General features: G+C 41.8%; 1 protein-coding gene across 7 annotated transcripts in view; it reads left to right on the plus strand.

The window, feature by feature from the left end:
* Window positions 1-10,050: 10,050 nt before the first annotated feature.
* FAM184A (family with sequence similarity 184 member A) overlaps window positions 10,051-15,285 on the plus strand; it is a 74,105-nt gene continuing 68,870 nt past the window's right edge. For all 7 annotated transcript variants that reach the window (XM_058019701.1, XM_058019703.1, XM_058019704.1 and 4 more), the window contains exon 1: window positions 10,051-10,226. In XM_058019701.1, the coding sequence (XP_057875684.1) occupies window positions 10,059-10,226 (168 nt within the window). In that variant the 5' untranslated portion in view covers window positions 10,051-10,058. The remainder of the gene's footprint in view (window positions 10,227-15,285) is intronic.

Genomic DNA, 15,285 nt, shown 5'->3' on the forward strand with positions numbered 1-15,285 from the left:
TTTGTAAATTTAAGTACTATTCTGTCACGGAAATTATCTGTACATTTTATTCCTAAGAACATTTCAATAAATTTACAACTTTTTCCCATAATAATAAAAAATACTGACCATTTTGGTGTTTATAAACTAGCTTGATTACGCACCAAATATGATGCACCAATATACGACGCACTTTATGAAATTTAAATCCATGATATACTGAAACACAAGTTTATGCTGATTTGGGGTAGAATGTATTTTAGCTTTCAAGGGAAGCCCTTTCCCAAAGTAAATCTCTTACAGAACCAAGCATAAGCAACACTAATCCTGATCCCTTCCTAAGTTTAAACTATTATTGAGTGAGTCAGGTTCCCTGTCAAGAACAGGGAACCCTCCCTTCTGCTGTATGCAAACTGTGTTGCTGCTGATTTGAATTAGAGCATAACGGGACATTTTCAGGCCTGCTGCACTTTAATCCAGACACATGACACACAATTCCTCACCCTTCAGTTCAAATCCAGATGTCTAGCAAGCGGGTCCCAAATCACCACCACTGTGGATAATAATGGAACAGTCACCAGATAATAAGAATGGGCGCCAGAACTTAGGGTAGTTGCAGCTTATCTGATTTGGGGCAGATAACTTTACTCTGTTTCCCCTACCCCTGATGGTTTCAGTTACTGTATCAGTTTCATTAGACTACACTACAATCAAGAGCTATGCTTCCTGATTTTGACAGCATAATTGAAGACCAGTAATAATCTATAAGTACTCTTCTTTATCCTCCCTTAACCACAATTTCTATGCAACACTTCTATAAAATGGGACTTCAGTGAGCAACCTGCATATGCAAATAAATCTTAAAATATTGCAGTTTTCAATAGATTTAAATTCAAAAGAAGCCTTTGCCTATTTGAGGGTAACAAAACCTTTACAAAAGCCTTTTTACTTGAATATTGACACTTGTGCACAGCTTTTGGGGCTTCAACACAATTTAGCACATCTGTCAATTTTCTGGAAATATGCCAGTCTATCTTTCTTCCTTCTTGAAGCAGAACCAAAATCCTCTCTAGTCTCCAAATCTGAATGCTCAAATCCCCCAAAATACATTGGCAAGAGACAGCAATTTGAATTCATATGTGTCAGGGAAGAGACCAGAGATAAGTATGTGGAACAGAAAATCCTGAACCAATGTTGGAGATTAATTAGCCACATTCAAAGTAAAACCCTTCAAGCAACCAATCTCCATTTCCAATAACACAGTGAGAAATTCAGATGACAAATGTTGTCTGTGTTGCTCTGCAGAATGACCCTGAGGGCAGGATCAGAGCTACACTAGCCATCTGTTTGAACTTCCCTACTGGAGCATTTCTGTGGTTGCTTCCAAGTGATCCCATTGGTACTGAGGGAGGAGGAAAACCTGAGCAATCCTGGTGCTTTTGGTGCCTTTACATGCACTGTAGTTAAACTATGCCACTCAGTGTGGCTTTCAGCTGTCCCATCCAACCTTCCACTGATGACCTCATGAAAAAAAAATTTACATTTCATCCAATATGCCTGTTGCAAGACCACATGAATTTTATAGGCATCCTGAAATCTGAATGAGTACATGTAAGGGACAATATAAATAGCAGCATGAAAAATGGTGAACTAAATCCTTCTCATGCCTAACTCTGTAGCTGTGCTCCTATAAAGACAGAATGGCCTGGGTTGAAAAAGACCTCAAAGATCACCTAGTTCCAACCCTCCTGCCATGGGCAGGGACACTTTTCACTAAATCAGGATGCTCAGAGCCCCATCCAACCTGGTCTTGAACACTGTCAGGAGTGGGGCATCCACAGCTTCTCAGGACAGCCAGTTTCAAGTGCCTCACCATCCACACAGTAAAGAATTTCTTCCTTAAGTCTAATCTAAATCCACTCTCAGTTTGAAGCCACTCCCTCTTGTCTGTCACTACATTCCCTCTTATAAAGTCCCTCTTGTTTTTCTTTTAGGCTCCCTTTACATACTGGAAGGCCACAATCAGGCCACCCCTATGCCATCTCTTCTCCAAACTGAAAAATTCCAATTCTCTCAGCCTTTCCTCGCAGGAGAGGTGCTCCATCCCTCTGATCATCCTTGCTGGCCACACTGCTTTGGATGCAGCTGGGATAGAATTGCCTCTCTGGCTTGGGAGTGCACATTTCTGGCATGTCCAGCACCATGGACAGATACGAGATGTTAGATCAAGGTGCTGAGAGCAGCACAATTCAGCAGCTGGGGACAGCCTCTCCAGCTGCTTTTTCTTACCAAGGATTCTTCCCTCAAAATGCACAGTAGGTGTAATAAACATCAACTGGCAATAATGATGCCAATATCAAGTAAACATTATCAGCCAGCCAGATTTTCCCAGGAAGGTCAGTGTCTTATTCTCAATCACAGTTGTTTAGGACTTTTATCACATATTTTTAATCTGAATAATATTTTATTGGTCAGAATGATTATTATATTTTAACCTATAAAGCTGCTTTTCCTCCAAGAAGAGAATAAGTGCATTAGATTTCTGTAAAACAAATCCAGCATATTAAAGGAATGTCAGGATTGAGCTGAGCAAGTCACATTAATATATCAAAGTAATCTTTACCAGTTTCTACTAAAAGGCCATGCAGATTTCCTTCTATTTGTCTCCTTTCTGAGCTCACTGTAGCACTTGCATCAAGACAGCCTCACTTATGGCACTCCCTTCCATTTAATTAAGTCCTTAGAGGAACATTACAGAAGTTAGTAAGATTACTTAATGCATCCCTGGGAGAAACTCCAATAGTCTACTAAAGGTCACTGCTCCTTTCAATAGGAGTGCTTTCACTGTAACAAAGATTAATATGACTGTATTAATTGAATTAAGTGAAATGTATTCATTTTCTAATCTGAACAGTGTCCTTAATGAGTTATTATCAGAGGAGAATAAGAACGTAAAAGACTAAAAGTCTATGAATAAGACTTTCAAATTCAACTTTACTTAATACATCAAATTTTGTTCTCTCTGCTATTTTGTCCATGACCAAAACAAAAAATGCCTTCTAACCTACTTGAATAAAAATGTCTTAGGCAGATGATTAGATTTATATTCCAATGTGGGATGCAAGACTGGATATTTCCTCTGCAGTAGATAATTCCACATAATAGAAAGTATGCTAGATTTAACATATGTTGATAAATTTGCATTTTCGTGGGCAGAAACGTGCCTGCAACTTGAGTTTATCAGAGAAATTAAATGAAGCTTTCTCTGCATCCCTAAATTTATTCGTAGCATTAATCTAGAAAGATTTCTTTGAAACATTAAAGTCAGGATTTGGTTTGACATATTTCAGGGAGTGAAATCAACCAGGTTGATTTACACAAGTTGTGCAGGAGAGGGTAGTAGTTCTTTCAAAGTCTGCTAAATTCACTGTGAGGGTTCTGCTGGGCAGGCCTGATTTGAAAATCATGTTCTTTGGCCTCTTATTCCTTGGCATAAAGGCCTACTCTGCCCCAGAGGGCCCAAACATAAACAAGATCTCTCTGTTCCTTTCCTCCTATCCATCCACCATTTCCCGGATGTACTCGCCCTTGGCAAAGCTTCCAGCTGCCCAGGTTTAGGTCTAATTTTTACTACCTGAATAACATCCACAAGCTAAATAAGGAGAACATGAAATGAGAAACCTTTTTAAGAAGAAGCTCAAAGCAGTAGCTTATATGTTAAACCTTTGCAGGTGACATGGAAGACTACAAGGACTGTCTTATCCTATTGAAGGACTTTATTGGCAACTTAAACCAAATGTGCACCATGTATTTAAAAAACAAACTCAAAAGCCTTGAGAAAAGGCAAAATAAAACATTTAGTCAGAAGGCTTACTTCAAAAAGTATATTTTGTCATCCAAAATACTATCTGTAAGCCAGAAATGAAGTGACTCATTACTAAAAGCCTGTTACTGAGAGGCTCCATAGGCTTACATGCTGCATCTTGGTGCAAAGGGATGGCAGAAAATATTCTGTACAGGCACTATTGCCACTTACATGAATTTTCTGGCTTTGTAATGACCACTTGTTTTATTAGTTTTCTGTCCAGTGGTGAGCACTGATAGGTTTAGTTCTCTGTTTTGTTGGAAAAAGCAAGAGTTGATTTTTTTAATGTGTGCAGCTGCTTTCTTGATGTTGGCAAAAGCTTTCCTGCCCTGATAAACTAGAAAGGGACCAGACTGAAATAATACTTGACAAAGAAAAAGTTATGATAACTAACACAAACAGTAGGATTCATACTTAACTGAGGATTCATCCAGTCTTCCTCATCTGTGCAGCTGAAGAGAATAGAAATTTTTCCCAATGCATTACTTTTGTTCCTGCTTCCTCTGCTGCTTTGGGGTTTCGGTGTTTGGGGGTTTTTTTGTTTGTTTTGGGTTTTTTTCTTTGTCTGCAAAACAGTTTTCTCTGTAATTTTTATTTTCTTTACAATAAAACTTCTTTGCTGAAAAAAATGTGGGTACAAGCTTAAAAAACAGACAACTTATAAAGCGAGTGAAGTATTCCAAGTGAGAGCTATATCAGAAGAAAAAGATTTACACTTTTCTTATTGATCTTCAACTTTTCCATCCTTAACTACTCTTTTGTGTTTGAAATTAAAATAATAGAAATGTCTTTACTGATTAAAAGCAATTAATGTAAAAGAGTGGATTAATGTTAATTTCTCTAATAAAAGCCCATATGCCTCCAACTGCATGTGAGGATATTTCCTCCATGTGAGGATAAAAATATTGTGCAAGACAAGTTATAAGTGGATTTAAAGAAAGAGAGAAATATCTGGAGATAGTTGCTCATGGGAATCTTTCTGTGTGCCAGTGCATATCTTTACAGTATCTGGAATTTCTTTTTCCAAAGAATCAGCAAAAAACCCCAATATTTCAAACATGCTTGTTCACAAGTTGCAGACAAAAATATTCTCTCCTTCATCATATCTTGACAGCAGTTTGAGTTTGGACACATGCATGAAATGGCATCATTCCTTTTAGGATTTGGTGACCTAAATTATTTTCCTCACACTAATAGTTTCCTAGATGGGCAAAGAGACATAATAAAGACAACTTTATCTGTATCAGATAGGTGTTCACCATTCTCTGCTTTCTTATTCAGAAAAATTCAATTTATGCCAAGTTTTAGTTCAAGGTTTTCAGGGGTTGAGTTTTCTAAGCTTTGAAGGCCAAGTCAGTGTGGAGCCATAAAATTATAAAACCAAAAGAGATGCAAAAACCAAAGATCTACCAGGTAGTCATAAGCCTGTGTCTGTCACCCTGTGCCACTGGGTCATATTTACTGAAATTTTACTTGCAAACACAGAGGCAGGAAGGCACTGAACTACTCAGATGGAGTATCCTGAAATGTTGATCAGATTGTTCACCTTCTATAAATCAGTCTTGCTAACCCACAAATTAAAAGGTCATGAGATTATTTCAACACTATTAGGATATTTAATTTTTATTTTTGTTTGGTTCTCCTCCTTCCTCCACATATTCTTCACAATTGTATGTGCAACCATAGCGAGACAATTTTGGGTACTCTGATCCTTTATAGATGTGGAAATATGGCTCTGTATACAATTATCTATAGCTTACAGAAGAAGCCTTTGTTACTTGTACACTTTCAAAACAAAATGGTTTTGCATGATTTCTTACACAGAAACCTCAGCATCCTAGATTAACCTCAGCCTTAGCAATGAGGTCTTTATGTTAAAGTAGGACACCATGGGCTTATTCAGTTATTATATTCCACCAGGTTTGTTCAGACCAGAAAATTAAAGCAGGGATGATAGATATGCTTAAGCTGTGTTGTTATTTTGAATATTTTATACTATTCTTTTAATGAATAAAGAATTCTTACTTTATGAAAATAATTAAACCTGCATATAAACTGAACATATGTATTTAATAAATTATTAGTTAGAATTTTTGCAGAAATAAAATGTTTTTTTAAAGAATCTCAGTATTTTAAGTAACTTGTTCCTATATTTCGTATTTTTAAATATTTAGTTACTTTGTTCATACACATGTGCAAAAGATTTGAAAATTCTGTTCAGAGTTGTAGCTGCAGGGTTTCAAATTAAATAGCACAAACCTGCAAATTCCAGTAGGTCAAATTTCTTGTTAACTGTCCTTTCAGGAAAAGCAGCGAACTCCCTGACATCTTCAGAGTTGTCAAAAGACATTATCACAAAACAAGCTTGACCCTTGTAACACTTTCTGTCTATAAAGAATCAGAGAGGGAGTTTTGTGCCTATGGCTTGAAAATAAGGCATACAGTGATTGCACACATTTATCTTAGTCAGAGCTGTGATGAGGTAAATAAAGGAGGGTTAGTGCACATAGAAATCTGTAATCCATAATATTCCTAGCAGATTGAGTGTAAATGACTTTTTTTCCTGGTTTTGCAAACCTCAGTGATGTTATTTCATAATTTTAGAAAACATTACATACATACCAGAACACTTGAACTGCAAATATGCAGATAAACAGATAGGCAGCAGGATACAAATAAAGGCACAGGTAGATTTCCACACAGGCAGTGTTGTTGATGTTACATCAGAGAAAGCAAAAGTACAAAGTCCTTCCCACATGCTGCTATATATCCATAGCAAATGTATTAAAAAAATGCAATCTTAAAGCATACATTCACTGACCATATTTTCAAATTCATAAAAATGTTCCATATACATACAGCAAGAGCACTCCTACACAGTGTGCATAGCCCCATGGAGACACTGGATAGATCCAAAGTGTACCTCACTTATGTAACCCCGTGGTGACAGAGACACCAAAGGTTTCACTGTGCAGCTCTGGAGCAGTGATCCGTGGCAGGAGCCCTGCCTTATTCCACAGCTTTGTGCACCCTTCAGCAAACCCTGAGTGCTGTCTCCTCATTTGCCTCTGGATGGCCTCAGCCCAAGCCCTGGAAGACCTCCATACTGACAGATCCTACTGCACTGATGAGACATTAAATCCCACCAAGGAAAAAACCCACTAGGATCCTGACTGTGCTGCTGCATCACGCTCCTTTTCATCAGGGACCTTAAGGAAAACAGGCTCTATCCTACACGTGCAGATCTGAAAGGAAAGGAGCTTAGCAGTCACCATCTGAGCTCTAAAGGCATAAAATGTGTAAAGAGAAGCTTGAAAAAATCGGAATAAGTTAGCTACTTAATGGCACATGAAATATTGACAAAGAATATTTAATCGCACTTTAAAAAAATTTAAAATCACCTACACAAAACTTAGTACTTAGCATCTCAGTAGGAGACAAAAACTGAACATATTTGACTGTTTTGTTGAACATACCATGCATGGCCATATATAAGTCACTTCAAAATGCTTCAAAACAACGATTTGGGGCGAATATGAACCACAGCAAAAGTGGTTTCTAAAAAGAAACTGAAAAAGAAAACAGTAAGGCTTTTTGTCTCAGAGGAAATGTGAATAATTCCAAACTGGTCTAATTTATTTCAAAAATAAATCTATCGAAATATTTAAAATGTGTACATTAAAATAAAAATATTCTGTAACTTTTGAAATTTCTAGGAGCACTAACAAATTGAGCCAGCCATTCCTTCATATCAGGGCATTATTAGGTCATTAAAGAATGTGTCTTTTTACATGAGAATTAAGAATTTTGCATAATGACATACATGCAGCCGGACACAACTACTACCTGCAACCAAGGCTCCACAATCAGTCTACTGCCTTAATTTGTAGTTTGACCTTCCTAGACATGAAAAATCGCTGAATTACTTTTTAATTGGATAAAACTGAATTAAAAGTATGTGTTATTCATGGATGTAATCTATGGACACAGATTTGAAACAGATGCTCCTAATGTTCTTTCTTCCCTTTGTATTTCATCTGTATGAATCACTGCCTGGGTAGGCACCATCTGTCCTTTGTTCTCTGTTGCCAGAATGGGCCACTTCAGAAGGAAAAAAAAAATAAAAATCAGTGTCAGAATTTCCTGGACAATGCAAATTCTGAGTTAAGACAACACAGCTACTTCAGATTAGGATTATTTCTTAGTTTCCTTGTTATCCAAAACATTTTGGGGTAATTATTTCTTTCATTATAAGAGATTTTTCCCAGAACTTCTGACCTTTAGAAGACCTTTCTAGTGTGTTGATGCGTGGAAATTGTAGAACTCAATGCAAGTATTTATCTCATTCTCTCACAATCAATAGTAGCAATATCTAATTGTGCCTTCCAGACAGTGACCAATTTATGCATCAAAGAACCTTATTTACCCCATGACCTCAGGTTTGCACTGGCAGTTCAGTTGGTTATTTATCATACCAAACAAGCACAAATCTCTATTAGCAAGTGGGGCACATTGCTCTGTAACACGGATCTCTTCTCCTACTTTACTATTCCACCTACTTCTATCATTTGCAAATTCTAAGTGATGCTTTCCTCCATAACATTGCTGAGAAGCACAGACTTAGCTGCATATTTTTGTGGTTTGCCTCTTTGATACCTCTGCCTGCCTACAAAGAACGCAGACAGAGAAGAGATTTTTGGAGCAGGAAAAAAAGCAGTAAAAAGATAAAATTACTCAACAGAGAGTATCAAGAATGCTGTAAAGGAAGAGTGCAGAGGCTGTTAATCTGGCAATCAGTTGTGTCCAACCACATTAATATATATATATTCTCACAAGGCCAGAGCCTAGCAAGGAGATGTTAAATTCTTAAAGGGGGTGGCAGTTCTCAGGAGTTGCCCAGGATGGGAACTGAAAAAGAGAGCAGTCAAACCCAGCCTAAAGGTCGTGCTAAATCCAGCTGTGAGTCCCCTCCGGCAGGAACCTTTGTTCCATGCCCATCAGTGCGCTGGCCCGTGGCTGTGTGCTGCAGAAGCAGCGCCTGTGACCCAGGAGAGACCGGCTGGCTCAGCTGGACACATCCCCGCTCGCTGGCTGGGTCACTCAGCACTTTTGGGTGTTTCATCACAGAATCAGTTTAGTTGGAGCAGGCCTTTGAGATCTTCAGCTCCATCCTATGAGCAAACACCACCTTGTCAACCTGACCACGTCACTCAGTGCCACGTCCAGTCTTCTCTTTCGCACCTCCAGGGACGGTGCCTCCTCCACCTCTCTGCGCAGTCCATTCCGACATTTATCACCCCTTTTCGTGAAGCAATTCCTCCAAATGTCCATCCTAAACCTCCCCTGGGGCAGCTTAAGACTCTATCCTCTCGTCCTGTCGCTAATTGCGTGGGGGAAGAGGCCAGCCCCTAATTTCCTCCAAAGCTACCCGTGCCGGTCCCGTGCTACCTGCTCTCCCATTTCCAGGGGCTCCTTGCCCGTGCCCCTCCTGCAGCGAGAGCACGGCACCGTCCCACACCGGTCCGACCCCGGGGACCAGCTCCATCCCCTCGCACACCCGCACCGTGGTGCCCTGCCCGGGGCATCCACCGCCACACGCTCGGGGCTTCCCACCAGGACAAGCCTTGGGCGCTCGGCGCAGGCGGCCCGAGCCCCGCCGCGGAGGGGCAGCGCTGACTGAACCCCGACTCCCCCGCGCCGTGCCCGGGCCCCGGGGGCCGAGGGGCTGTCTCCGCCTACTCCCGCAGGAGGGCGGGCTCCCTGCTCCCGGTTCCCGGCTCCCGGTTCCCTGCTCCCGGCTCCCTCTTCCCAGAACCGGGGGGGCGGGAAGGGTGAGAGGGCGCGCGCCCCGCTGGCTGGGCGGCGCGCGCGGCCGCGGGCGGGCGGGGAGCGCGCGCGGGCGGGCGGGGCCGGCGAGTGACGCGGGGGCGCGCGGCGTAAACAGCGCGGGGGCGGCCCGCGGCCCACCCGAGCGGCCTCCCCCGCCCGGGGACGCGAGCAGGAGCGGAGAGGAAAGGCGAGGAAAGGCGGGCGCCCCTTCGCGCAGCCTCCCCCAGAGCTTTGACGCCGCTGCCCGGCGGGGGCGGCGGCCGAGGGAAGCGCCCGGGGCGGGAGGAGCCGCCTCGGGCAGCGAATCGCGGCCGGGGCGCCGGGCTCGGTCCTCGGTGAGGCAGGCAGGAGCCCGAGCGGCGGCGGCGGGAGCCGCGCGGTGAAGATGGCGACCCCGGGCATGGGCTGGCAGCAGCCGCAGCACAGCTACGGCGGCGGCTCCGCGCCCGGCGCGGGGAAACTCGGCTCGGGCTCGGCACAGGCGGGGCTGGGCGCCGAGCAGAGCGCGGACCTGCACTTCAAAATGAGCAAGAAGATCGCCCAGCTGACGAAGGTGAGGGAGGCGCGCCGGCTCCTTCGCCGCCTCGGCTGTCTTCCTCCTCCGCTCTGACTCCTTTCGCTCCTTGCCCTCATGCGGGCGTGATGGGCCTGGAGAGGTGATGGGGGGGCTGATGGCAAATGCGGGTGGGATGCGGCCGGGTTTGTAGCCCCGAGGCCGAGCCTGGAGCGCCGTGGGTGCCCGGAGCATCTCCCGGCCCCGCCGGCCGGAGCGCGCCGCGGTCCCGCGGGGAGAGCCCCGGGAGCCGGGGCTGGAGAGGAGCCGCGCACGGGAGTGCCGCAGTACCGGCCCCGCTTCGGGGTGCCCGAACCCCGCCTGGCACAGCCAGGTGTCCCCGTGTGCGGGAGCGGATCCCCGACTGCGGGGCTGGTGCTGGTTATTTATTCTGCGGAAATTGTGGCTTCTCTTCTAGCGCTGTTATAAGCCCTTGAGACTCGGAAGTCTCTTTAAATGGGGAAATTCAAGTGATGCTTGCCTTTCCTTTGCTGAAGTACTGTTACTTAAGGTGTCTGGTAATAGCTTAAATGCCTTAGAGGGTGACGGTGAAGTGTGAGAAAATTTCTGGTCTGCTGTTGCTGATTGAACGGTTTTCATTATGTCATCCCCAGCCTAGAGAATACATTGTATCTTTGTGAGAGGCTGGAGTCAAGCTAGGAGGTGTTTTTAAAGCATATTGCTAAGGCAGGTAGGCCCAATGTTTCAGATGTGATTTAGTTAGAATAATTTAAAACAATGTTTAGGTGCTGTAATATCTCTTGTGTGATGCTCAAGCTGTAGGCAAATGGCATTAGTTAGGAAATGAGAGGCAGACTCTCTTTATTAAAGCAGAAGAAGTAATTTTTGTCCGGAATTGAACTGCTAAAATGTTTAAAGGTAATTTTAAAGCGCTGTGGGAACTGCCAGTGTTCTTTACATGTATGCTAAAATGGATGAAGGTGACATTTCGTTGGAACTAAGAGTGAAGAGAATGAAGACTGCTGGCAGGCTCACAGTGGAGGCAGTTCACATTTATGTACAGTTGATGCACCATTGACCAGTTAAAAATAGTATTTATTGTGGCACACTGTGCACCTTAATGTGTTGGAAAGCTGATAACTGAGGGGTATCTTGTCCTTGAATTCAAAGTTCAATTTCTTTTGATGTTAACACCAGTGGAACTCTTAATTCCATAAAGAGAAAAAATAAGCTGAAGGATCTCCTTGCTTTTGCATGTGCATATAAATAATGAAGTAAAGCCTTAAAGATATTACTACAGCTTTGTGCTCCCTAAAAGGTGTAAAAAGCACCTGGAGACCCTAAATGGGTTTTAGGCTTATCTTAAGGCCTAGGTGCATGTGTAAAGTAATACTTTCAAAGAAGAATTTATATCTGTGTGTATGCCTTTGGTATATTTCCCTTACATTCTCTAGGAAATTGCCCAGCAGTTTATAGTTTATTTCAGAAGCAGCATTCCACTTCTGATGTGAAGTCATTTGTGTGTGACCCATGAGTTCCACATCACTGGGCATGTGCCCTGTATACTCTCACTTACTATGCATCAGATATCTTGAGGTGGATGTGAGTTAATTATGGATTTAAATGCATGGTGCTGAAATATTTTGAACTCCTGTACTGGAAAATGCAAAGACAGTAAAAGTAATTTTTTTTTCCAATTTTTTTAATGATCCACAATAAAGTTCATCTAAGATTCTATGTATTGTATGCAAGTCTGTCCTGACAAAGACTTCAGATAAGTGTAAATAAAATCTGTGAGTTGTTTTCTGTTGTGTATTTCAAATAATTGCAAACTATGTGCTCATACAAGGCGTTTACAAGTGAATTAGGCTTTTGCAGAGCTGGAGTGCAAGTCCCCATGACTTGCAGATTCTGCCAGTGTTGTAGTTTGCATGTTGTGTTCTGTTTTCAAGTTTTAGGGAGAAAGCTTGGGAAATCAGCTGATCTTCCCTGGGTGAAGTTCTGGAGTGAATAATAGTGCTTTTAATTGTAAACCAGGGTGTATATAAAAATACTTCTCTTGCACCTATTGCAAGAATAAAATTAAGACTTTTAAGATGAGGATTAAGATTAAAGGTATTGTATAAAATGTATTTCATTAAAGTAGAGGTGCACATTTTGACAGTTTTGTAGCTAGAGGGCTCAGGTCCTACATTTCTGTTGATCTAGCTGACCTTTCAGGAAAGGAGGCTTAAAAGAATTATAGAAACTTCTGGGTAAAGTATGATCTAAACTTTTTAATCTGCTCTAGAATCTGAAGCCTGGGTTGATAGCTGGCTGCAGAAATCAGTCCTTGGGAAACAACTCAAGCTACAGGGGAAAAGTATAAATGTAATAAACTTAATTTTCCTAAGTGAGACTTATTTGTCAGAGGAAAATTAACTTCACTTTGCAGAAGAATCCTTGAAGTAAGGTGTTGCAAAAAGATTTGAGGATATATCTGTTTAGGTCTTTTGACCAAATTCTGCTGTTCTAGCTTTGTCAAATGCTTACCAGCATATGTGCATAAAATTCCTCTTCAGTAATCCAGAAATTTATTGGTACGAGTACCACTTCTTAATTGTGCTTCTCAAGTTGTTTAGTGTCATATATAGGTACTTCTTGCAGGTCTTTCAACTATTAGCTCTAACTCTTCTCTAAGAGTGCCTTGAAGATATAATAATTCCTCATGTGGATTTAGAGCAGAAGACACTCTACCAGACTAAAACCAACCCACCAATATAGTGTGGTAAAAGAAGATCCAAATACTCATTATCCAAGGAGTACGCACAGTGAAGTTATCCAGACAGCTTCTGTCTTCTGACAAAAGAAATGTGACTCCATACATATTACTTTAATTTGTGACTCTATATTACTTTTGTACAGTTTGTATTATGAGCCGGGAGTAGGAGCAGAAGAAAATGCTTTCCCCACAGAGGATGAGGGTCACTCATGAATTAAATGTAAAATTCCAAAACTAGGATTCCTCAATTATGTTTTCACATTACTTAAGGGAATCTGATGTTTTAGTCAAAACAATACTGGAACACAAAGTAAAAGGTGAAATTTGTTTAATAACCAGATTTAATCAGTAATTCAGAGCGAGGCAAAATAAGGTATGAATCCATTTCACTGAGCAAAACACTTCTTAAGTGCTTAACTATATTTTTACTTTTGGGTAGGAAAGAAAGACTTACCTGATTTAACTTTAATATGCTTAATTCGCAGGGGAAGGTAAAACAAGTGGTTAGAAATGCAGGTCTAAAAAAACCAGGATGATACTTCATGTCATGTTCAAAGACTGCAGTAGACTGTAACTGAAGCAATTTTAGGTCTTCCTCTCCAGTATAAGCTCCTTATTCTCGGGCATTCTGCAAGATCTGTGTACCAGTTTGGGATAAAGTAGCATCTGACACAAAGATTAAAGCCAACAAGAAATAAACTGTGATTATGAGATTGCATATATGTGTTTGTACTACTGCATGCAGGAATGCTAATGCAGTGTTGAATTATGCCTGCTGCAGATGAAAATATACATATATATTTAATTAGTTTGCATAAGACAACTGGATTTAGAAAAAAAAGCAAGGTGCTGCCATGCTTACATCAATAAGAGAAAATGGTGTTAGTTTTCACAATTTCCACAAGAGTTCAGGAGGCTTGTTTCTCATTTGGATTTGTTGGGGTGTTGATTTTTTTTGTTTGTTTGTTTTGCTTTTTTTTCCTCTTTCTTTCTTTGTGATGTAGTTTGTAGCTTGGTTATTTCTGATTAAGAAATCCATATCCTAAGTGTGTTGGTAAAGTCTGTTGTGAAAGTTTTGTGACATCAACATAAATCTGTGACTCCTACAGAATAGCTGCATGATTTGTGCTGGGACTATGAAAAGAGACTCTTCATTATTGGTTTGGTTGTATGATATTTGTTGCAGAAATTTTATATTAACTGCAGCAGATCTGATGGGAAAGAAGCACTGGGTAGTGTTGGTGGATGAGAAAATGCAACCTGGCAATGCTCTTGCACAAAAGCACCCCAGTATCCAGGGCTGCACCAAGGGAATGTGACCACCAGGTCAGGGAAACTGATTCTCCCCCTCTACTTTGTTCTCCTGAGACCCCACCTGGGTGCTGTGTCCAGCTCTGGGGCCCCCAGCACACAAAAGCCATGGAGCTGCTGGAGCAAGTCCAGAGGAGGGCTCGGGAGAGGATCAGAAGGCCATGGAGAGAGTCCAGAGCAAGCCACAAAGATGATCAGAGGGCTGGAGCACCTCTGCTATGAAGACAGGCTGGGAGGGCTGGGCTTGTTCAGCCTGGAGAAGAGAAGGTGTTGTGGAGGCCTCAGAGCAGCCTTCCAGCAGCCAAAGGCAGCCTGCAAGAGAGCTGGAGGGGGACTTTTGATAAGGTCCTGTAGCGATAAGACAAGGGGGATTGGCTTTAAACTGAAAGAGGATAGATTTGGATTATATGTGAGGAAGAAGTTCTTTACTGAGAGGGTGATGAGGCACTAGAACAGGTTGCCTAGAGAAGCTGTGGATGCCCCATCCCTGGAAATGTTCAAGGCCAGGCTGGATGGGATTTTGAACACAGTGGTGTTGTGGAAGGTGTGGAAGGGGGATTGGAATTGGCTGACAGTTTATGGTCCTTTCTAACCTTAAACTCTTGTGTGATTCTGGAAGAAGAATCTGTACGTGCCGTGAAGATGATCTCTACCCTACAGTTAGCATTTTTGTCTATTTAATAAATAGAAACTGTATAAAACATTAATGTTTTTCCTTGGTACATACTTAGAACTTGATGGTTCCATTTTGGAAAGGTTCCAGAAAAATCAGTTCAAATATGATGGTAACAAAGTTAACCAAGACACATCATCCTTGAGTAAACAAGAAACTAGAATCCAAGACTCCTGAGACCTGACTTCTGTTCTCAATTCTTCCAACAGCTTCTTGCCTATATTTGGGAAAGAAAGTCTTTGATTTTTCCTGTGTTAGAAAGAAGTACTTAGACAATAGGCATTAACGTTGTCAATCCAGTCAGTTTCTAGGGGATGTAGATAGTAAATTTATTTCAAAGACTGAAGTGCAAA

This window comes from Melospiza georgiana, chromosome 3 (assembly GCF_028018845.1).
Source record: "Melospiza georgiana isolate bMelGeo1 chromosome 3, bMelGeo1.pri, whole genome shotgun sequence".
In the NCBI taxonomy this organism is placed as follows: domain Eukaryota; kingdom Metazoa; phylum Chordata; class Aves; order Passeriformes; family Passerellidae; genus Melospiza; species Melospiza georgiana.